Source organism: Pezoporus occidentalis, unplaced genomic scaffold, assembly GCF_034315485.1.
Source record: "Pezoporus occidentalis ecotype Australia unplaced genomic scaffold, CSIRO_AGI_Poc_V1 ctg48, whole genome shotgun sequence".
NCBI classification, from domain to species: domain Eukaryota; kingdom Metazoa; phylum Chordata; class Aves; order Psittaciformes; family Psittacidae; genus Pezoporus; species Pezoporus occidentalis.
This window is the reverse complement of record NW_026915813.1, coordinates 5280254-5305810: the sequence shown is the minus strand read 5'-3', so window position 1 is coordinate 5305810 and position 25557 is coordinate 5280254. Positions and strand designations below refer to the sequence as shown.

Here is a 25557-nt window from a genome sequence, read left to right as displayed (position 1 = left end):
ATCCATGTTCAGATATGACAGTTCAGTGTTGGGGATATAACTTCTGAGAGCGATTACAGTTTTACATACATATATTTTTAAAGCTTTTCAGTAACAGATATTTACTAGAGTGTTTTAGGACTTACAGAGCATTGCTAATTCAAACTTAACCTCAAATTTCTCAAAATACTGTGCAAATCTTTATGTATATAAAGTGGTATAAAAATAAATATCAACTGATCTACTGAATCAAGTTCTCCACTTTTTTCTCCCGTCATCTTGAGCCTGATAATAAAAGTCTGATATTGATTTTCATAAAAGGGAAAAAAGCATGCACCTACAGTTCAGTTACATCTTTGGGGATGCCTTTAGGCAAAGCTTTTAAGCCTTTGTTGCTGCAGCGAACCACTGTGTCTAGACAAGTACATTCTGCAGGACAGCGGGACAGTGGGGAGCAGCTATTGTCATCATTTCCTGGTTAATAAAAACAAACAGATATTAAGCTTGCTATAAAAATGGTGCTTCAGTATTAGCAATAATATCCCCCCTGGAATTCCTATAAGCAGACATGATATTTCTACATTGTGATATTTCTAGGTAGGGAAAACATTGTTATCTCTGTAATCCATTCCTCCAAGAATTTACATTTCAAGTGATGCTTATTTAGTACAATGCTGTTTTACTAGGTAAAATCCTATTATATGGAAAAAAAAAGATCATTAAATGAAGAACAAAACAAAAAAAGACAGATAAAGCAAAGCATTTGTTGATTTTCAAAATGAAAAGATTATTAAAAATAGGCACTATCTTTAAAGAAAAGTTAGAGCCTTGAAAATTGACAATCTAATAAAGAATTAAATGGAAGCATGCCTGAGAAAGGTAGCAGCCTTTTTTTATTTTTATTATTTTTATTTTTTATTAAGCGTTGAGGATGTCACAAACTAAGCAAAATGGCATGTTATTTGATCAAATAACCTGAAAGAGCATCTGACTGAAGCATCAGTATTTACAAATATTCTCATCTGAACTACGTATGTGATCCATGTATATAATCTTTATATTATCTCTAAGTTATGATTTACAGTACTGAAGATAGGCAAGAAAAACTTCTGAAAGCATATATACAATAGCCGTGTTTCTGCTGATTATCTAAAAAAACAGGTGGAGGATTTTTAAACTGATGTAGAATGAAGTGCAGATGAAGTAATTTAAAGCATAATTAATGCTTGAAATAACTATGGATCTGTGGGAATCGTACAGCTATATATATATGAAAGCTGAAATTACAAAAAGCTCAAATATTAATTTTCTTACCGTCATCACATGTAAAATCCTGAATTGCTACATCCTGAATGGGAATCTCTTTGAGGAAGTAGGGTTTTTGGCAGCGAGGGTTCCCTGTCACAATGCGTTTCTTCCTTAGCCAGTCTCCAAGCCATGCAAGATGGCAGTTGCAGTTGAAGGGATTGGCCAAGAGGTTTCTAAGAACCACAGGAAAGTTTACTTCAGATGACACCATTTTTTTCATCCTCAGTATTTCATTTCTATTTTCAAAAAGCTAAGCTTAAATACTGTTCTTCAAACAATACTGTGTATAAACCATAGGTGAAAGCTGTAATTTAGGCTCTGTGAATCTTGATATAACTCATTTAGAAATAATTTAAAACTGTCAAAAGACCTGACTTCTTGTAAAGCTCCTCTGTACTGATAATGCAATAATTTTATATAGAGATGAAGGCTGATTACTTTATATTATTAGTTTCAGCCTGACAACAGCTATTCCATTAATTTGTCAACTCAGGATTTCCATCTTTTATTTGCTCTAGAGAATAAGTTTCCTATCTGAAGTGACAGCTAAGTTGATTACATGCCAGTTATAAAAATGAATTTAATTCTGGAATTCTGAGTACTTTTGGCATCTCCCTACTTCAGCACAAACCTATTGACAATTCTGTTATTTATAAACATGCCATCCTTACTACGCACAAAGTAGTTACTTGGTGCCAAGTGTCACTTTTTATGTAAAAAAAGGATTAAGTACTTTCCTGAATGTTGCTACCTACGAAAAGCATTTCTTCAGTAAACTGAGTGGCAGCTTTGCTCACCATTTTCCCTTCCCATAAATTACATCATGTTTAAATAAAAAAAAGGATGCTTCTTTTTATAAAAAATTAGACTGAAGCTTCATTGTAAAACATGTATGAATTCAAATCTTCTGTAGGCCAAGGAAGCTTAAGATAGTAATTTGATGTCACACGGCAGAAAGACAGACACATGGTGGTTCAACCAGCTCTGACTGTGCAATGCTTAAACAAAAGGTGGCTTTCTCTCCTGGTTCAGATCAGTGGGCTTCTGTTGAAGGAGGAGTTGAGCAGTACACTTTTCCTGCCTTCTCAGGCACTTCTGAAAATCAGTCTAGTGCTGCATTCAGGGGTACCATGAAAACATACTCTTAAGTGTCCAAGATAGTTCAGGAAATAAACTTTCTCCAAAATACTTCTTTGAACTCTTTCTTCCCTTAACTTTACCTCATGCTGTGAAAGTATATAGCAAACATTAACATAAATGTCCTCAGAGAGTCAGAGGTTTAAGTTTGGGTAAGGTAAAACTCAAACGTGTGACTCACAATGTAGAGAGCGAATGTAGTGTATCGAAGGAGCCAGGTGCCACGGTGGTGATCTGGTTGTCATAAAGTGAGAGCAGGCGGACTGAGCTCAGGCCCGTGAAGCTGTCATTTCCCACACAACTCACACGGTTACTCCTCAGCATCCTGATAAAGGAAAGATCAACATTTCTCATCGTACCCTGAGCAGGAGTTGCAGCTGAAGTGGTGACCCAAGCAAGGGCCAAGAGGAATGACTCCAAAGGGATTGCTACTGGTGGAGAAGCCACAAGTGCAGCGACCCCTGTGCTGTCTGTCACCTCACTTGAGGTGACTGAATGCAGTGTGCTTGAAGGAGCCAGGAAAACAGAAAGATACGTGGGTAGGCTTCACAGAGACAAGGGGTGTTTCCCCTAAGCATCTGTGGCTTTTTCTTTCAATCAGTAATAAAGTTTATTAATTGAAAACAAATTAAAATTCCCCAAATTGGAGTTACACAGCATTCCCCTCTTTATGCTTCCAAGCCTATTGGAACCAGCTGGACTCCTCCTAAGACCCTTTCAACCTGATTTTTCTTAGGATGAATTCTAGAAGCCACTTCTACTACATTCTCAAGTGTTTCAATTAAATGAAATAAGGGTACCCTGACTCCTCTTCCTCATGTGTCCTGGGTTCAGCAGTAGCAGTCATTTTTCCCCTTCTTGGTAGCTGGTGCAGTGCAATGTTTTGACTTTCAGCTCGGGAACGGAGCTGATAACAAGCGATGTTTTGGTTTGGCCAAGGGCTTTGTGAGCCTCATGCTCTGCCAGGGAGGAGGGGAAGCTGGGAGGAAGCAGAGACAGGACACCTGACCCAAACTGACCAAAGAGGTATTCCATACCACAGCACGTCATGCCCAGGATGTAACTGGGAAGCCGGAAGGGCTGGGAGACTGCAGGGTTGGAAGAGGGTCGGTGCTTGGTCGGGCTTGGTGGGCGAGTTATCGGTTGGCTGGTGGCGAGGTGTTGTATTCTCTTCCCTTGTTATTTCCTTTAACATTATTATCATTGGTGGTAGCAGGAGTGATTTGTGTTATACCTTATTACTCTGTAAACCCGTGGGAGTTGCATTCTTTTCGATAGCAGGGGGAGGGCTGAGCGAACGAATTACCTGACTGGGTTTAAACCACGACATCATGACTCTAGGATCTAGTAAAAAATTAAGAATACTAAATAAGAAACAACTATCCTAAAATCTTTCATATTTCTGTAAAACTTATAAGCTTGGAAGTTTGGTGTTCTCCTATCTGACTATCAATAAATGAATATTTTCCCCCATGTTTTTGTCTAAGAATAAGTGCTTCTAACAATTTAACAGCTTTAAATGCAAAGTTAGAAATGATAGGCCTGATTTATTAAAAATGCAGCTGAAGCCTAAAAGACCATTTAATATCATCTTGGGTCTGCTGATCAGGGTAAGCTCACTGAGGAAGGCCAAGAAGTCATAGATTGTATAAACATATCTTTTTGAGTGGAAAGAGCTAAACTGCCTTCATCAAAAGAATAAAATGAGCTCAAGCTATAGTGCTTTTACTCCTCTCTCCACTGTTGAAATGACATTAAAATTACTCAGGAAAGAATCATTTCCTCTATTTCAATATCCACCAGAATAATTTTTTCCTCTAGTAAAATCCCCAGGAATGGTTAGGCTGAATTGAATCAGACTCTATTACATAAAATGTGCAATTCCTGTGCAAATTTCTGTTACTTTGAAGCAGATGATTATTTTCAATTTCTGCATTTGGATGTTTACCCATTCTCAACCACTTCATCATTTTAAAGGACTTCACTGCTGTAGTCAAGCAAGCACAACAAAAAATTTCAGCTATGTTATATCCATAATTAATAACTAATGAATTCATATAATGTAAGATAACATTTTGTTAAATAGCAACAAAAAACTAAGATATGATTGAATAATCTATAACTATTCCTCAAAATTATTTTTTTAGGACAGATAAAGTATTACTTTTAAAAAATACCTGGCAGAAAGGAAGAATTAAACCACCCAAATTGTTACACTCACAGTGTTTTGAGACCCTCTAGTCCTTTGAACATTTTGTGTCGAACATTTTCCAAGCGGTTACTGGTGAGCAATAGTTCATTCACACCAGAGGCTCCATCAAATGCTCCTTCTTCGATATCTGTAATCTTGTTATTGCTCAGGTTTCTATTACACATTAACAGAAACAGAGAAAAAAATGTTTTCTTTTTTGAGTATTCTAAATTAACTGTTAAATGCTGCAGACTGCATAGATTTTAAGATACCAAGTTATTATGTAAAAGCAACAAATGCATTGTTCAAATTCAAATTGACAACAAATGCAAAATTCAATGCCCTTCTACTAAAGTAGTAAAGATTTTTAAAGCAATCTTTGGAAGATGTTTTTAAATAATGGCAATTACCCAGTCCATGCTGCCACCACACAAGAACATCTTTGCATAGATTTGAATCTTGTCAGTGACTGTATATTATTTTTGTGTCTCCAGTCCTTGTAGCATTATTTGACAAATTAACAACAAAATTAACAACTATATGAGCACCAGCACAACTATGTTTCGGTAGACACAAATATAAGAAAACAGTATAAACAGCAACATATGTAAATGAAATGTGTGAATGTAAACAGTACATGAAATGTTAATAATTTTTGACATTAGTTAAAAATGAGGGTTTATAAGCAACTTCGGCCATTTATCTGCAATCCACATGCAAAGCGGATCAAAATGTGGGAAAATGACCTAAAATACTGCCAAAATATTTAGTGCTTACAGTTTTTAGTTGAACTATGGAAATTACATCCCAAATGGGTGGTATACATACAAAAGCAGGCATAGTCAACAACTCGCCTTTACTTATCTTATTCTTGCCTCCTTTTGGTTTAGTTGTTTCATATAACTATACATATTATAGAAGTACAAATCTACAAACTAAACAGTCATTTTTAGAAGCTCTTAAAAATTTTCTGAGCCAATGTAAAATGAAGCTAAAAACCTTTTATTTGATGGGGCTAATGGCATTGGGAAGAACAAATATTTGATGCAACTTCTAGAACAGCATCTTAACTGTTCAAATCAAGAAAGATACTATCTCTTAGAACAAAAAATTTATATACTTGCCAGAATCAGCTGGTGACATTATCTAAGACATAGAAAATAACATGTGGCTTCATCTTGTGTGCTGACTGCTCATCTCTAGCCTAGCTCTGATTTAACGTACACCTTGCCTGTGATGATGGACACAATCGCAGAGAATCATAGCATTATTTAGGTTGGAAACCACCTTTGAGATCATCAGGTTCAACATATCCTAGCACTGCCAAGTCTACCAGTAAACCATGTCCCTAGGTGCTACATGTTCATGTCTTTTAAACACCTATAGGGGTGGTGACTCCACCACTTTTTTGGGCAGCCTGTTCCAGTGCTTGACAACCCTTTTGGTGAAGAAAATCTTCCTAATATCCAATTTAAACTTCCCTGAAGTGACTTGACGCCATTTCTTCTTGTCCTATCACTTGGTACTTTGGGAGATGAGACTGATCCCCACCTCATTACAACCTCCTTTCAGGTAATTGTAGAGAGGGATATGGTTTCCTCTACGGGGCTAAACAACCCCAATTCCCTCAGTCACTCCTCATAAGGCTTGTGCTCTAGGCCCTTCACCATCTTCTTGTCCTTCTCTGGACATGCTCTGGTACCTCAGTGTCTGTCTTGTAGTGAGGGGCCCAGAACTGAACGCAGGATTTGAGATGCAGCCTCACCAGTGCTGAGTACAGGGGGATGATCACCACTGTGGTCCTGCTGGCTACACTATTGCTGATACAGGCCACAATGTCATTGGTCTTCTTGGCTGCCTGGGCACAAGCTGGCTCATGTTCATTCACCTCCGTCAATCAGCAACCCCAGCCCCTTTCCCATGAGCAGCTTTCCAGACACTCTTCCCCAAGCCTGGAGCCTTGCATGGGGTTGTTGTGGCCCAGCACTTTGCCTTGTGGAACCTCATACAATGGTCCTTGGCCCATTGATCCACCTGGCCAGATCCCTCTGTAGAACCCTCCTACCCTCAAGCAGATCAACATTCCTGCCCAACTTGGTGTCATCAGCAAACTTACTGACTGTGCACTTGATCGTCTCATCCAGATCACTGATAAAAATTTAAACAGAAGCATCTCCAATACCTAGCCCTGGGGAACACCACTTGTGACTAGCTGACAACTGGATTTAACTCCATTCACTACCGCTTTTTGGGCCCGGCCATCTGGCCAGATTTTTACCCAGCAAAGAGTACGCCTGTCCAAGCCATAAGCAGCCAGTTTCTCCAGGAGAATGCTGTGGGAAACAGTGTCATTTAGTTTCACTGTGAAGCTCTTCAGTCTCCTCTAAGGTGCTGCACAAGACTGTAAGCAAGAAACTCAATTATTTCTCATGTCATCTGGTTTATCTGTGTCAAGCCCTTAGTCTCCTAAAATCTTACTTGTTCCTGGTGTAACATGAATACTACTTCACCCACTTCACAGGGATATTTTAAGAATTAATGTTGCATAACTAATCAATGATGCAGTCCATACATGTGCTTTATTACTGATGAACCATCAAATCAATTAAAAATTTAGGCCCCAATTTTTCAGTGACATCTGTGCAGAAAGACCTTTGCACCTATTTGAACCTCCAGAAGAAATATGAGCTCCACAGAAATACAGAATTTACTCATATTGGTTTCTCTGTAACATCAGTACCTCACTGATTTCCAGTCACACTTAACCAGTCACTGTATTATTCTCTGAAATGAATAATGTTGTAATGACTGATAAGTATATGAAGTTACAAAGCAGTATTATTCAAAATGTTAATTTTTTGTTAATATTTTCTCAAATTTTTCCTTCTCAATTATGCAGATTTCAAAGCTCTTGGAGTTCTGGCAGACAGCTACACTGAGACTTTAAAATTTTCTTCCTTTTCTTTCTCTTGACTTGAACACCTCCTCGGCCAAAAAGCAACTAGCTTTAGATGACATTAAATGTTTACTAAGCTACCTTTACAGCCTGAAAATATGTAATTACTAATAGTATACTCTCTTTTCCTCATTTTTCTTATAAACGAAGATCTGCTATATCTGTGTGCATGTGTAAGATGGCACATCATGTATTTATTTCAAAGGTATTCTGCAGTTGTAAAAAGTGCGAATATGAGATCATTGACGAATAAAGAAAACTAGGTATCTACTGTTAAACACCAGAACACTGCTGTGCCAGACATTCCTCCTTTCTTAAGTACTTAAGCCCAATCGTAAATGCCAAGATGAACTCAAGTAGACAGGACAAAAACAAAGTTGAATTTTTTATTATTTGTTGGTTTTGTTTAGTTTTTATTTTTTTTTTTATATTTGTCTTCTAACTAAAAAAATCAGTAAGAGATAACTGTGATCATGACAGCTGCCAGCAAGGATGTGAGCAAGGCTAACAATATTTTAAGTAATACTATTGCTCCTCTTGAGATTTTGGTCACTAATGACATAGACGGATCTTTTACAAATAGTAGCAACTTGGTGTCTACAAAACACTGCCTCATTTCATTAATCTGAACTATTTTTACTTGCATTTATCTTCACTTACTATTTATGCTTGGATTTAATCCTGCAAAGATTGGGCACAGAGTCACTAAATCTAAATAATCTACCTTCAAATATGTCTTTTACATAAGCAAAAGAAAAGCTTTTCATAGATTTATTTTTAATAACAACTACAAGTGGTAAGATTATAAACTCCTCTTAGAACATGAACTGTGAACATGGACTTACATGGATGAGCTATCAACCATTTTTTTCTCAGTCATTTAATTTTGATATTCCCCTCATCTAATGACAGTTTAATGAAGCACAGAATCAAAGGCATGTCTTGAATATGCTGAAACAGGCAAAATTGTCTGGTAAGGGAGTTGTACAAGAAGCTACAAAAGATTACTGGACCTTTCTTTGAGCAGCTTATACTGTGGGCTCCCTGCTGTGGCTGCATAACAGACCGGCTGTCCAGACACCGGCGTGAAAGTGCCAGAGCTATACACCATAAGAAGTTTTTGCTGGCAATGCCTAGTGCCATAGAGAAGAGCTGCCAGCTCTGAGCTATCTCAGTGATTAATTTAAACCCATTCTTGATTTTTTTTTTATTAGAATACACTGAATATTTTCTAGATAAGAACTAGGGAAGGTGGAGAAACACAGCAAGGAGCTAACATGTTTTGTGAATAGACAAAGTCACTGCAATTACACTTACATTTTACGCAGCTGAGGAAGTTTCTTAAAGATTCCAGTAGCTTCCAGGACTGAAAATTCATTGTTATTTAGTCTCCTATAAGAAATGACATCAATTTCAGAAAAAAAATATTTAGGCATTGGTACAGAATTTTAGACTCTAAGTGAACTTTTCAGACTGGTTTAACTGTATAGCTGGTGTTTAACTGGTAGCTGAAGAACAATTCTGTATCTAATGTCATTTCTAATTCTGATAATTCTTGTAAATGAAGATTCTCATGAGTTAAACTTAGCCATACATAAGACATAAAGAATCAAAACCAGATCACAAAATAACACACAACTAAAACTGCAGAGAAAGATAAGGAGATGTTTTTAATTTTTCTTTTCAGGGAAGAAAAACTAAGGAAGGTTTCAATTCCATGGCAACTTACAAATAAAAATCTTTAAGAAGCACATATAAACCACTGAAGATTAGTTTACTGTTCTTTATAGGATATCAGGTGGGGTCTGCCAGACATCTGGAGGTGCTCACAGAACATTGTTTACAAGAATGAAATAATTACCTTATGCTCAATAGTTCTTTTGAATAGGGTTTGAAACACCAAACATTTTAAAACACGTTTCTGACCATGGTTTATCTTCAAACAACTACACCTAACCCACATACATTGTGTAAGGAACCATTAAATGCTGATTTGTAGCAGTACAAGAAGGTATGCAATGAGCAACAAATACTAGCTGGATACTGATCTTTCCTGCCCAGGTATCAAAGCTGTTCCAGCGTAGTATACTTTTAGCAGCTGCTACATTAGGGGACCATCTATATTTCACAAAATATCTGCACTGACCCAGTATTCCCTGCTTCCTCTCTTGAATGGAAAACGGAAATTGAGTCTTAGATTCTTTATATGTTTTAATAGACCCATCTTATTAAGGAAGAGAGTCTGTCCAGCTTTTACTTCAAAATCTTAAATAGGACGGAAAAGACATGCCTGAGAACATTACCACAAAATTCAGCATAATTCTAAACCCAGAATACTTTTCAGAATTGCCTTATTGCAAGACAATATTAAAAAAAAAACCATAGAAAATTAAAGAAAGCTAATCATTCATCCTTCCTTCCTGCTCATTCTCAAATGATAGCCAGAAGGGAAATTAAGGTTGTAAATCTGAAAGTATGGCTGTATAATAATTTAAGCACAGAACCAAACAGAGAAGACAGGAAGAGGTTTTTTGGCTCTACGTGGAACATTTGTATACCACACTTAAGTACAAGGGACATGAATTTCAAATGATGCTACCAACTCTAAAATCCACTGAATGACTTAATGTGATTTTTAAGAAAAGAAAGGCTACCTAGCTGCTCTTCTCCTATATGCATGTAGATGTTATGAACTGGAATCACAGAGCGGCCCTACAACTAGAATGGGAAGTCCCAAGAAGAGCATCAAAGACCAGAAATAACAGAAAGAAAGAAGAGAAAGACTTGCATCATTGAGGCAAATACTAGAAGAGTGTATTTAGCTAGAACAATCGGATTTTTACAGGAAGTAAAAAAAAAAGGCAGAAATAATTCCTTTATCCCCTCTAGAATACTTGTGAGGCTGTTGAAGTTTTTATTACATTAAAAGACTCGAAGAACAATCTGTACAGCTTATCAAGAAGTTGGTTTAATAGTGACTATACTACAGTATAAGACCATCTTACTTGATAAAGTGCTGGACAGAAAAGAGCTCTTTGATGGCAAAAAAATATAAAAGAAGCAATGACGGAAACTGAAGAGAGGCAGATTCCATACGGAAGTAGAAGTTCCCACTTTAAAAGATTTTAATGGAAGTGAAAGGAGATGATTAAACTCTGTAACGCATTTAGGGAAATGGGGTTTTAATCCATTGACACCTTCAAACAAGACTGCATGTTTTGTGAATGAAGTGCTGTAACCAAATATGAATTTTGTTTTAGTCAAACACAATTTCTTTGTTGACTGAAATTTGACATTTTAGATACACAGCAGATGAGTTTTGATCATTTGTTTTTTCTGAATTTAATATGTATGATTCATAATTATAGAAAGAAAACACTTGACAGTTTATCTTCCACATGTAAATATGAAAACAAAATATTACATTAAGATTATTACTTCTTCAATGCAGAGAGAATTAAATATGAATTATGTTAAGAATCAAGACAATGCACACTTGTCACTTCAACAACTCCATTTCTCATCTCTTGGTGCAGTAACTATATTTTTATAATCATTACTTTATGATCTCCTACACTTTAACCTGTAACTTGTTCCATTGGTTTTAAGTCTTCAATTTAAGTAATTTTATCTCAAAATATTATAGCATAAAGTAAAATGTATTTATCCACTGAAATCTATCTCCTTTTACACAAAACTGTGTAGCATTTTTTTCTTCTCTGGCACTACTTTGTGAACAATAAATCAACAGCATGAACAGCATGGCCAAAAGCTGAGTTTTGCTTTTCCCACATATGCCACATTTTCAATTGAAATCGCCAGGCTTGTAAAGGTGCTTCTAGACACAATTAGAATTAACCACTCAGATTTGTAATTAGAACATCACTAAATTCAACTCATTCTCCCAGCTCAGAGACAGACAAAAATCTCCATCTCTCTTTACCCATATTTCAGTTTCAAATTCCTTTTCCTGTCCAGATATTCAAAATCCTTAGCTATAGTCTCATTATTTCATACCTGCAATGCTGTCCTGTTGCTTTGATGCCAGCTGCAGACTATCTTTCAAGAGATATGCTATACTGTTGCTCATTTCACCCTCTGTGTCACAACTTGATCACAGTACTCCTGTCTCCACATCTCTGTCCCTGCTTTACTACGTCAAATCAAAGTCCTTCTATTTTGCCCCTAAACACTCTGCCTTGTTCTTTAAAATGAGCATTCTAGGAAAAACAGCTATTTCCTCCTGCTTTTGCTCTGTCAGTGATGGACACTTTCATCTGCCTTTCTGATGATCCTTCAAGTGTCTCTGTATTCCCTTTCATACTATGCTTTGCATGTGGGAAAACCTTGTAAAGCTGTCTTAATTTTACCTTTCAAACCCTCCTTGAAGACCACTTCAGTTGTAATGCCTACAAATCATTCCCATATGGCACTTATTAAGCAAGTAATAATCTGTGACTTCTCTTCTGCTCGTATCTGCTCATTACATTACTATCTCAACTTCTTAACCCAACTCAGTCTTGTTTGTCTGCTTTACCTTCCTCTGGTCTCCTGCCTGACATACATAATGTGTCCTCTGCATAAGAAGAACCATTTTTGTTTTATTAAACACCTAGGTAGTACTTTTTAAGACAGACCTCTGGTTGCTGGCTGTCCTACTTGCTCTTGTAGTTAAAATAAAAAGCAAAATAAGCCCCATTACCTTTGAAAAAAAATCCAAGTGGGTAGCTCATGTACTGAAGAACTAGAAATATAGAACAGTTGCCTTATTTTTTTATCACACATTTTTAAGACTATGTGGTATTCAAATGATGTATAAATAATTTTTATTAATATCTAGTCCTTTGAAGTGCCTTACAGAGGGGCATATACACATATATCTTTTTTGCTCAAAAAAGTAAAGCTGTGATTTTGTTTTGAATATTTTAGTTAGTTTTTCCATAAACAAATAGTGCTTTAATAAGGGTTCAACTTACAACTCTGCAGTGTACTGGGGGATATGATCAGGAATTTTGTTCAGTTTCTGATTGGAGCAGTCCACTGTGGTCCCTTCACAGCGACATTTCTCAGGGCAAGCCAAATCTGCAAAGCAGTCTCCGCTTAATTTGGATCTGTAATCTTCAGTGCCTGTGGAAGAGTCAAGTCAAAATAAAGATACTGAGTCAATAAAATAGAAGATTTGCTTCTTGTGAGAAGGCTGAAAAGATGCCTGCAGTGCAGATAACGGGTGGGCAACTTGGGAAATGTATGATAAACTTTGTGATACTGAACAGACAAAAGGGCTTCAAGAGAGGGTTAAATATAGGGGCTCAAGATATGCTGGAAAAAGAAACTGTGACCAACTTCACATAACAGGATAACATTAACTTGAGCTTTTCACAGCTGTACTTTCTGCTGATTATGTTGTCAGCCAATCTAGCCTTGTTTATAACTAATCACACAAATGCCACTGATTCTTTTAGAATTTATTTTTGTTCTCTGTATGAAGAATAAATAGATCCTGAATGCCACCTTTTCTCTTTCTCTTGTTACAAATTTGTATTGTTGACTGGGCTTCTTTTTTCTTTTTTTTTTTTTTTATAGTCTCGATACTCCACATCATCTCAAACACGTAAGACTGAAAACCCTGTTTTCAGCTTTAATTTAAAATATGTGTGATCCTGACTTAAGCCTCAGCAGCTTGCCATGCTGTAGAAAGCTGCGTGACGTTCCATGGTGCTTGACAGAACCATGTTTTACTCATACCTCACAACCACATGGTTAGATCAAGCACAACAGAAAATCTCGCTACATTATCAAAACTGCATCCATTAGGCCAAGGGTAAGAGCAAGGGAAAAGAGTAAGGAGTAGGTAGGTATAAGTTACAGAAGCATTTGAAGTTTAATACTTGCTTACATGACATGGAATTCTGATTACTGAATATCCAGTGCCACGGTAACAGTATTAATGTCACAGATTAAATCAAAAGTACAAAAAAAAAATATTAAAAAAAGAACCACATTTAAAGTTTCCTCCACCATTTCCCAGAGTCAGTCAAAGAAAACGTCCTAAACATATTGGAAGATTTGGGAGAAAACATCCAGTAAGGAACTGAGGGTGGGTGACAAAGAAAACAAAGAGAAGCTGAAAGGACCTGTGGGTTCTTCTTGGACAAAGATGAAAAGACTGAGACTAGTAGAAGGTGCATCAGGGCTGGGAGGTACACTGTGATTTATCTCAGACACTGAATTTTACTTACAGCCAAAATGGTGAACTCCTGAAAAAGTAAAGATAGCCAAGAAGGAAAGAAAGACAGAGTAATCCCAATTAAGACAAAACCATGAACTAAGCTCTCATGTTCTCTACTCAACTTTACTTTGATTAGAAGATGTTGCTAGGGAGTACCATCTTCAGCAGAGAGGAAGAATAATTCATTTTAAGTGGCATCAAAAAATGAAGAAAAGATTGGGGTTAATTAAAGGTTTCATATAGGATGACAATGCCTCCCATGCATTATTCTTCACTATTTTAAATGAATTCTTTGAAAGCTGCTCCCTTGAACACATACACATGCTATGCCACTTAAAACCTGAATAAACTGAAGAAAAGTAGGAGAAACAGATTTCTCAGGGGAATAAAAAAAACCCCAAAACAGTCATCACATGTTATGCTATCTAGCATTTAAATGTCTTAAGCACATATAACAATGTGGAAAATTTCTAAGAGCTAGCAGACAGAATATTATTTCAAATTAACGATTTAAGGCTTGTATAATCTTCTAAATGACTATAATAAAATTCTACCAAGACTTCCTAGTGTCTGCAGAGCAAGATCTCCCAATGACATATTTAAAACAAATAGTAAAAGAATTGAATTGTCAGAGAAATTATAACATTTTAACAGCATTTACTGAAGTGTAAAGAAGTAATTTTTAGCACTTTTAAATACCCCAAAAGCAAGCCTATGAATATATTTTTTTTCTTCCTGTGTCCAGAGAAAATCACTTTTAGAAGCTAAACAACTAAAATATTAGGGGACAAGGTCTTCAACAACTAGAATAATTTTATGCAGCATCTTCCTCAAACCCAATAGAGAGAGAAAGCACAGCAATTGTATTTCAAGAAGCAAGTCTGTAGCACTTTTTTTTTCTCACCCAGGAATAGCATTTTTGAAAGGGTACGTAAACAAACCTAAACTGCATGTGTGGTCACATTATAAACAGGCTGTGAAGACATTTGCTGGCAAGAAAATGCTTCTAACTCAGAGACAAAAGTTGTGCTGGCAAGGTTGAGTAGTAGTCACTCTGTGGCAGGAATACAGCTGTTTTACTCATTAAGGGATTGAGTGGTACTACAGGTTTGAGAAATTGAATCCCCCTCAGGTTTATGCTGCTTTAAAACACATTTTCGCGGCTGCCAATGCTGACAAATTGCTGCCTTATTTTGTATTTCGTCTTTTCTTCATATTCAAACCAGCTTTATTAGTAAAAGGGCACAAAAGAATTCCAGCATTGCTTCAAATTTAAGTGATAAATCACACAGCATTAGGAGAAGAGCTGTTAAAAACTGGCTTAAAAGACAAAGAATAAGTAAGATTGCAGAATGACAGTATACCTGTAGTACTTGAAAGAACAAGTGCACTGGTGTCATAATCAGTTATTACAGGTATCTTTCTAGATATTAAACAATGGTAGAAAACCCTGCCTGCAAATTACATAGTGCAATTCATCAATAGATTCTTTATTCACTTTTTTATTTTGCCAAACAATCATTATAATCATTATGTTAGGAACATAATGCAAGTCCATCATTGTTTTTTGTTTTTTCTGTTAAGAAATCAGTGCACACACCTGACAAGCAAGATAAAGCAAAGAAACAAACATATTTCAAAGAGCTAGGGCCAACATCTGTAAATCTTTTTTGAAAGTATCATAGACTCATTGCAGCTTAAACCGGTGTGTAAACTGCTGTTTCACCCGAACTCTAAAGTCATATTGTCTTTAATGACAAACATTTTTGATTCATTGTGTGCGTGTGACCACAGAATGCCTGTAATGAAGAATATCAGCTTTCTTTTCCAAGCATTCCGCTGTGATTTTGTAAACGTAAAGAGGGTGAGGAAGCAGTAGTTGCAGCCAGCGTAGAGCATGGAAGTAAGGCAAGAAAATGTTAATATGTAAAACATTGATTTTTTTTAAGTTGTACTAGCTCTTTGACGGTAGTATTTTTTCCTGCTTTTAAAAGCAGCTCAGGAGCTACATTTTAAAAACAGGAGTGGCAGAGAGGCAAGGTACAAGGTAAGTAAAGGTGTCAACTGAAATATGAACTAGCAGGTGCAACCTTTTAAATAGTTTAAGTAGAGGCATAATTTTGGTAAGTTGTGTGAAATTTGTGAGACAAAAAAAGTAAGTGGAACTGCATGCTAGGCTCATATTCAGAAAACAGAACTATTAGTAATCTACAAAGGAAAAACTAAGTCTAGCTACAGGTATTGACTAAAGTTAATACACATGCATCAGTTTCTTAAAAGCTATAACAAACTTTGCTTTTTTGAGGGAAGGGAGAGAATATCTGCAGTTAGTCAATCTTACTGCAGAGTCAAACCTACCTGGAATGAAATACTGTTCTTTAGCTAAATAAAGAGAAAAAAAAAAAAAAAAAAAATAGAAGATGCACCTGAATGTCAGCAAGCAAAGAATGATTTTTATTAGATTAAGTATGGACTACAGTTAACTACAGATAAGCGAAAAAATGCGTATTCACAATGAGAGCTGATAACAACGTGTGAATAGTCATAAATATATCCGGAACATGGGTAACAAACAGTTCTCAGCTGGTGTTTGCACTCGAGACTGAATAAATTGCAGAATGTGAAATGCACCTGGAACAGCTGGATACCATATGACAAAAGTTAGGATTTAAAGAAATGTAAGTAGGAAATGGAATAAGATTAGAAAAAGAAAACAGTAAATTTCAGTATGAGGTAAGCTCCCTGCATAAAATGAATATGTCATGTTTCCATATTTAGCTAGAAATTTTTAGATCTTTCACATACTCCAGAGCCTCGTGGAAATTCTTCCAAAATGATTTATGTCAGTGATATTTGTAGTGAATAACTTTAGCATTTCATTCTGAAGTATATATTGCGTTTCTTTTGTTAGATTTAATGTTACTCAGAAATAATGCCAAATGTATTAACTATAGTAATGTTCCATGATCCAATAGTCTATGACTTCCATGATTTCCCTCCTTCAGTCAAAGAACTAAAAAAGATTCTGCAATGTTTAATAATTCCGCAGAGAGCCAGCTGCCTTCATTAGAACTTCTATAACCACTGGTTTTGCCAATAAAAGAAAAATAGCAGCTGAACTAAGAAAATTACCTGAGCAGCGGAATTTCTTGCTTTTGATCTGGCCGATCCTTTTGTTTGCCAGACGACGGGGGCTGGTGCAACGGGCACCACTGGTCTCAATGGGGTTTGTGTGAAGATAATCCGCCAGCCACTTCAGATGGCAGTCACAGATAAATGGGTTCTGAGCCAAATGCCTTTCATGAAGAAAAAGAATTATAATTTCACACATTATTTCCCTTTGGCCTCAGCAGTTCTCAATAGTTTTAGTACGTTGTAGAATATGAAGTCATACTAAAGACAAATATAAACAAGAGCATACATACAAGGTCTGAATTGCACGTAGGGGTGAGAAGGTGCCTTTTGCAATTGTCTGAAGCTTGTTATCATACAGGGAAAGAAGATTCAGGTTGTGAAGATCTTGAAAAGCATCAACTCGAAGGCAGTTGATCTTGTTGGCATTCAGTAATCTGTTTAATGGAAGAAAATTTTAAAATTGAAAGAATTCACTCAGTGTCGCTGCAGCTTCAGCATCTGGCAGGTATATTTTGTGCTCACTTGTAACCAGAACAAGAGGTGTAATATCAAATATTAATTGACAGTGACATAAGGCATTTCAATTAAATTAAATATCTTATTTAGGTGATCTGAAATGATTCCTAAATATTTCCACCTTGGAATTGAAAAGCATGGGGTTAGTCAGCTAAAATAAAATCACTTGTGAGTGCTGGTAGAATGTGTGGGTGGAATTTGCCTGTGGAAAAAAAAAAAGGAAGAGAAAAAGAAAAAAAGGAAAAAAAAAAGAAACTAGCTTAAAAAATCAAGTATCTGCAAGGAAAACTACTTCCTTTTGCCAAATAAATAAATAAACAAACAAACAAACAAAAACAAAAAAGGAACTGAACACTGTGTTCATTAGCTGGAAGAGGTGTGCAATGGCATTTTTAATTATATGTTTCTAATCAGCATGCTGACACATTAACAGAGTTGTAGTAAAAACTGGTGGCATGGAATATATCCAAATCTGTCTTGGATCCTTTTTCTTCTCCATCTTCAAAGGGAACCTTTTCTTCCCTGTACCTCCCAGACTTCTAAAGCTAAAACAAACAAGGCAATTTAAACCAACTCCTTCATGTTTCTGAAGAGGAAAAAAAAATTAAAATGTCATCCAACGAGATGCATTTTTATAACCATTTTTAAATCCAATTTCCATCCAGAAATGGAATAGAATGGTAGATTTGAAAACCAATGCTTTGATAAAAAGTTTCAGCACACAAACAGAAATTTACTTAAACTGAAATCTATTATCTATGCAAAGTATATCAAGCTATGGACATTCTTTAAATACAGAAATTCAGAGATGGCTCTTCCTTTTTTTTTACAACGTCTGAAGTATGGTTTTATAGCTAAAATCTAAAAGGAAAACAGGTATGCGTACCCCCCACCACTATACTAGTTTTTGACAAAAATAAATAAATATAAACCTCTAGGTGGTGCTAGAACTTGCATTTTCTCTGTATTACTGATCCATCATCCTCATTGAGTTGTTAGTAATGGACATTTTGGTGATCATTACACAATAAAGTCTGGACATTAAATACTTTTAATCAAGTGAGAAGAAGTTTTAAATTCTTTAAGAAGCTTTAAACCAACAAGTCAATTATTCTGGAACAATTTAATCCAAAAACACCATTGTTGTTTTATGGCCTATTTCACAAATTTCTTTTATGCAGCACATCTAGAGTACAGCCTCTTCTAATGAACACTGACAATATTTGATAAACATATCACAATGTCATTTTTCTTTATTACCAGTATTAAATCTAAATAGAAATTGTTTGTGAGATTACACATGGAAATTTTCAAAGTGTTAAATTACACAGCAGCTGGAGTTTGAATTGTATAGAGATGAGTGCCAGAAAACATTAAAAGTCATCAATGAAACTATGCTGCAACTCTGTACTTCCACGGGTACAACCAGAAATACAATTACACAGCATTTCTACTACATCCTTTCTCTGTATATAACACACAAATATTCCTTCTGTGGTTCTCACAACACTTAATAAATACTAATTTTTGTAAACAAGGCAAGACAATATCATATCTTATGCATTTTATCCTCATAAATTCTACACAATAATAGTTTCATTTTGTCATTTTACGCAGAGACATGAATTGTGTGATCAAATTTGTAGATGAATGGCAAGCTGGCCTACAACAGTCTTGACTCCTTTGGCTTTAACATAATTTGTTTTTATTATACTCTGATCTTACAGATGGGATTTCCTGCCAGTTCTTCTCCAGGCATAACTCTCTCATCATGTTTACCCTTCTGAATTATCCAAAACCAGAATAAATATTAAAAAAATACTCACAGCAGTTGCAGAGAAAAGAGTCCTTCAAAGAGGCCCTTTGGAAGTTCTGTAATTTTATTCCCATAGAGGACACTGTAACAGGAAATAATCACGCATACAAAGCCACTATTATGAAAGGTATATACTGTGTGATATTGACTTTTAAAATAAAGGAAGTTCTCTGTTACTGAAGGGAATTTAGTATCAACAATTTGATACTTGTAAGATCCTTGTGGTCCTGTGAGGCAGCAGGATCACACATTTTCCCAAAAGGTGCGTTGCCCAAATAGCTCTTAGCAGAATCAGCACCTCACTGTTTACAGCCTTAACAAAGGACCTTGGTAAGTGGATTTGGTGTTAGCAAGAATGGCTAACTGGGGAATAAAAGAAGTGTTTGATTTTGTTCAATTCTTTACCACAATCATATTTATAAAAAAAAAACCCACACATTTTTAATGTCTAGCTGCGATGCTGCATTCAATTATCACTCCAACATTCTGAAATCATTTTTACCATTTTCAGAATTAATCAAATTTATATCAAAATTCTGCAGGGAGATGAAAATTCAAGACAATTGCACTATAAGAATATGAGAAATTTGCTTTTGTTTTTGTAGGTCAAACATATACCTACAGTGAATTGAGTGAACGTAAGCCCTGGAAAGCATCTGGAGCTGCTTCAGAGATCTGGTTATTGCTCAGGTCACTGAAATAAAGGAAGTTTGATTCAATTAATTCAAGCTATTCTCAACATAGCAAATGTTCAAATAACATGTAATTAGAATTGGACACGGAAGGGAGAGAGATATTAAAATATTTACATGAGACACTAACAAAGAATTTTAATACAAAACCACTAAAAGCCAGTACACTGAAAAAAAATGCATGGTAAATAATAGACCTTTCAAATGTTTGGGAAAAAAAAAAAGGACAAAAAGATTTACTTTTCCTAACTGCTTAAGTACACTTTAGAAAGAATTGTTTGTTATCACAACAGAGCTACACAAACTCAAAGATATTCTGAAATAATAGTGGCTTATCCCCATTAATTTATTTGTTTACAGAATGCTTGCCACAGTAACATATTACTTCTACGCAGAACCATACATCAAATAAATTCAATACTTGGTAAAAAAAATATTAACTTGACAAATATGCTATACAGTCTTACTGTCATGGTCAAACTTTCTTAAATGCTCACACATTGACTGCAGTTCCTCTGTATGACCTCGATTTGTCTTTTATATGCAGATATATATATCCTGTATGAAGATAGGCTCAGAAAGTTGGGGCTGTTCAGCCTGGAGAAGAGAAGGCTGCGTGGAGACCTCATAGCAGCCTTCCAGTATCTGAAGGGGGCCTATAGGGATGCTGGGGAGGGATTCTTCATTAGGGACTGTAGTGACAGGACAACAGGTAACGGGTTAAAACTTAGGGGAAGTTTAGATTGGATATTAGGAAGAAGTTCATTACTGTAAGGGTGGTGAGGCACTGGAATGGGTTGCCCAGGGAAGTTGTGAATGCTCCATCTGTGGCAGTGTTCAAGACCAGGCTGGACAGAGCCTTGGGTGACATGGTTTAATGTTAAGTGTCCCTGCCCATGGCAGGGGGGTTGGAACTGGATGATCTTAAGGTCCTTTCCAACCCTAACTATTCTATGATTCTATATATATATGTGTATGTGTGTGGGTATGTATATATATATGAAGATGAAAAAAATCTAAATTATTTGGTACGTACATTCTTCGAAGCTTTTTATATGGTGAGAAAGCTCCAGGAGGTATGACCTTGATTGAATTTTGTTCTAATCGTCTGAAAAGAATAGCAACAACATAAAAATACAAAACTCAAGCCAAACAGCAATGTAAAGACATAACAAACTGAAAGGGACAGACTTTAACAAAGAAGGTTGCTTTTGCTTTCTTTTTCAGTATAATTTTACCTTGAGAAACAAGGTAATTTCCTTTTCGTTTTCATAAGAAAAGAATAATATTTTGTCTCTGAAACCAAATTCTTTACTCTTTAGAGTGTAATGCTATAAATTAAAACCCAATCTTTGCATCTAAAGAAAACTTACTTTGAAAGCATGCAAGGTTTTTGTAAAATTTAAGCTAGATCTGTCATTTAAAAATTCAAACTTGAGTTGGTGTTAATTGACTCCCAATGTATTATTCACATACAGCAAGTTTTATTTAGAAATGTCTAAAGACTTGTGTGAGTTAATCATTGAAATATGAAAACCATAGGAAAGGGGAGAGGAGCATTCCAAAAGAACAAATAACGTATGTTGCTACCTGCAGTCAGGCAAAAGCCATGTTTTTCAACATGCACACATGATTTCTTTAGATACAGTATGTAACACATTTTCTTTAAGACATAATACTAAGATTGAACAGGCACACTTCTAACTTATTTAAACAAGTATTTTAATTTAAAATTGTAGTTTATGTTACTGGCCATATTTGCTTTGCATGTATAGGAACTGTGACTGAAACTTGCCATATATCAAAGTGTGAACTTCCTGATGAAAACAGTTTTCTAAGAATTTTTTGACCTTCCACAGCTTTGCATATGGGAGATCTATGCTGACACAGACCTATGGCCCACTTGCCAACAAGTCAAGACAGATTCAGCAATGAGCACATTTAAAATAGAAGCTACTTCTTCACACACCATAGTATTTCATGGTTATGGCAGTGTAAAAATTCTATTATGTAGACATAAGCAATGAAACTGTACTGAAAAGTACAACAGGAAAAGGCAGCATTATTCAAACTACTTAACATGCATCTAAAAAGCTTTCTCTTTCCATCTTTCATGGACAGGCACCAACCCTATGATCTACATACATAAAGACAACGCCAAAAATCTATTTCATATAAGGAATCCACATTCTGTAGACTTTATTGCAGTGTTTCAAATTACATCAACATTGACCCCAAATTAAAAGTTAATAAGCCTTTTTACATTTAGATGTGGGAATATTAGCCTGTATCTTTCCTTTCAGCTTTGTCTTATTAACTCTCTTCTGTTTCACTTCTGCTCTGATAAAGAGACATATAAGTCTCTGGGTATGCAGTGTAACTAATAAGCTCCTATACTCACTTTGAGTAAGCCTTTCCAAGAAAGTGTTCTTAAGACAATTGTTTCTGTTTATAAAGCTTCTCCAGCTATCACGGTACAGCTGATCTGAAGAAAGAATTTTTGCTGCCTTTGTGAAGTTTTGTTCAGATGGAGATATTTACACATTTAATACTCAAAATCTCTTAAGTCTAGACATGCTTCACCTTAGCAGAATTTATTTTTGGATGGTGTATAAAAAAGCCAAGAAAAAATCCAAAAGCCTCAAAATATCTTCCTGACACACAGAAAATCACACTTCATCAGAGCTGTTTTAGACAAGGTTCATGTCTTAAAAATGTCCTTAACCAGGAAAATGTTGCCACCTTGCTACAGTTTTCAGGTACATTTTAAACACTGCAGGAAATCCCATGGCGCAAGACTGTTAACTTTTTCCATAAACCCAATATTCTTTCATATGCTTTCTTCACCTTGGCTGAGCCTTTTGGACCCATGAAACACATTTTTCATCAGACCGGAAGTACTGGCTAGGCTACAAAGGAACAAGGTAAATCTTCTCCAGTACACTTGAGTAGGTGCAGAAGGTGAACATCTGAATAAGTAAAATCTTACTTAAGTTAAATGTCAACACCAAGTTAGACCAAACCAAAGTATTCTGTTCTTACACTACATTCTTAGCTTAGTTTCCCCACAAAATAAAGATTATGCATGCTTATCATCTAGGTAGTTTTCTGCTTGGCTGGGTAGGTCAAAGAGAGGTAAAACCTTCAAATAAAAAGTTTCTAAAAATTCCCTTATTTTAGCAATGGAAAGGAGTTGAGAAACCAAATTAACCCAGCCATGAAGGGAATCCATCCATTCCTATTACACACTCTATTTGGCAGGTACCAACTGCCTAACCACCAGGGACAGCCTCACCAGACATTTATCAGATGTGTAGCTTTGAAAACCAGCCAAAGAATATCTTGCACAGGGAAACACATAGGACATATGCAGAGACTGGAAAGGGGAGGAGGGTTAAAAAGAACAGGGAAGGATTAGGCCATATTGAAGGACATGAATTGCTGGAGAGAGAGAGACACTGGGGTAACATGCCTCTGGGTATTATGGAAAAGACAGATATTACAGACAGATGTTGCAGTGGCAACACTCCCTTGTGAAGCTGACACAAGCCTCATTTATAAATGCTGCTTATTAGCCTATGATGTAGAGATTTGTAACCTAGTGCTAGAGGTTCACCTATGTTTAAACACATAATGTTCTTAACTAGACATGTAACTTGAGAAAGACAAGGTCTAGAGTTAAATAAAGACACAAAAGTATTTTCCAGTTTATTCTTTTAATATAAGATGTATTAGTTCTATAAACTGAAGTACCTTACAGGATACATGTATGCTATTTTTTATTAAAAGATGGAACAGCTGATTTCATTTACTGCTGTCCAATTTGTCTACAAATTATATGGGTCAAAAACCTGAAGAAGTCCTACTACACTATATTTCTGAAAGCTAGTTTTCTAGTAGTTCTAATGGAGCAAGCTAAAATTCACTGGTGGATATGTAAAATGAACTCCTTGTCAACTTTACCTAACATTTCCTTTTAGTGAGAAATTTATAGTCTAATAGACAGACTGTGCAGTGCTGTGATAAATTTACAGGCTCTTTTGGATAAAGGATTTGTTATAGTAGGATCATCTAAGTATGTCTTTTCTTAAGTCACGCCATGATGTTCGCACTAAAACACATCACATTTTACAAAATGAGATTAGCATAAGAAAGGAAAAATAAGATTATATAAATGCAGAAGAATAATCTTTTATACCCCACTTTGTCTGTAAAGAAAGTAAAACAAATTCACATTTTCAAGCATTGTTATCCTCTAATCTTTGGCTTTATCTTTCTAAAATCAGCTGAATTTCAGAGTACAAATTTGCATCCACCATTCCAGAGAAAATATAATTAGATATATTCCCGGGTAACAAAGCACAGATAGACTAATATCTAAAGGAAATTTGCATTGTCATGATAAACCCCATAGCAATTAAAAATCCTTTCTATTAATCCTCATATTAAATGAAGCAATTTTAATTCTGGAATAGGATGGGTTGTATCTGGTATTGAAAACATCAGCTATTAGGTTCTCAAAAATGACATGGCCAGAAGTACCACTATATCACAGAAGAACAAAAAGCTAGTATCAGTATTTTTCCATGGAACTTGTATTAAATTTTATGCACAACATCTCTTTTCAAAGTTATCCCAGAAGTCACTCTTTCTTATAAATGATCATCTATGTATCATAAACAGTGCCTTAGTGGTTTCTTTTTTAAAAGCCACAGTCAATTTCAGTAGCATATTAAATAAGATAAGATAATGGAGGAAGATAGTTCAGTGCACATTTCATCAAAGCTTGCACTGCCTCATGTATAAGAAGTACTGTGCCCATCACCACACAAACACTAATTAATGCTCTTAGTATTAAAGTCTGCTCCTTTTAGTGCTTCACTTCAAAGAAGTCCTGCATCAATACATAAGTGTTTCACATCTTTTAACAGTGCCAAACTGTTTAAAACCTTTTTTGAGGACTATTACCTAATCTCTCTTATCTAGGAAATGTACTGTGAACATTTCTTTTTCTAGCTCTTCTCCCCCTGCTTATCACTGCAGACACCATAATGTACAACCACTTACTATTCTGAGAAACAAAGGTGTTTCTGCAGTTGTGACTTCCAACCTAGTCAAAATAAATCAAAGTAGCTCCCCAGCCAGTAGACAGATTCTTCCCACCCGGTCCCCTGAGAGGCCTGTGACATGTAAATCACTTGACACTTTCCAGGATGCTGTTCTCTACTATATGCCTGGAGCACGCCATTACTGATTACTACTTCCGCACTTACAGAGACAGACAACATGTTTATTTATACTGACACTTTGAAACTAGCTTATTTTTCTACTGTAAAAAGTCATTTCTGTGAAAGACTTCTGCACCAGGAAAGAGGCAGATTGGGAAGGAAGAACACCCTGTTCTCTATAGAATCCTTTTATTTTAAATCATGCAGATGGGGTACAATATACTAAGCCTGCTCAGTAGAGAAAGGTAAAAAGTACTGCACAGAGAGGTGCTGTACATAGATGTGTGTTAAGGGGTTAGTTATATAGCTAAAGAAAAAAAAGCGTTTAGTAACAATAAATTAAAACCCCATCCTTAAGAAAACACTAATT

The 25557-nt window shown here is 35.8% G+C and overlaps 1 protein-coding gene across 7 annotated transcripts in view; it reads right to left on the bottom strand.

Moving 5' to 3' along the window:
* Positions 1 to 25557, bottom strand: part of SLIT2 (slit guidance ligand 2) — a 264821-nt gene that overhangs the window by 49920 nt on the left and 189344 nt on the right. For 5 of the 7 annotated variants that reach the window (XM_062636475.1, XM_062636477.1, XM_062636479.1 and 2 more), the window contains exons 10-21: positions 20996 to 21067; positions 19890 to 19961; positions 19278 to 19349; positions 17226 to 17369; positions 16933 to 17096; positions 16159 to 16182; positions 12548 to 12698; positions 8889 to 8963; positions 4646 to 4789; positions 2606 to 2749; positions 1294 to 1460; positions 321 to 453 (exon numbers count right to left, since the gene is read on the bottom strand). In XM_062636475.1, the coding sequence (XP_062492459.1) occupies positions 321 to 453; positions 1294 to 1460; positions 2606 to 2749; positions 4646 to 4789; positions 8889 to 8963; positions 12548 to 12698; positions 16159 to 16182; positions 16933 to 17096; positions 17226 to 17369; positions 19278 to 19349; positions 19890 to 19961; positions 20996 to 21067 (1362 nt within the window). The remainder of the gene's footprint in view (positions 1 to 320; positions 454 to 1293; positions 1461 to 2605; positions 2750 to 4645; positions 4790 to 8888; positions 8964 to 12547; positions 12699 to 16158; positions 16183 to 16932; positions 17097 to 17225; positions 17370 to 19277; positions 19350 to 19889; positions 19962 to 20995; positions 21068 to 25557) is intronic. The other 2 variants (XM_062636476.1, XM_062636478.1) reach the window with 1 other exon arrangement.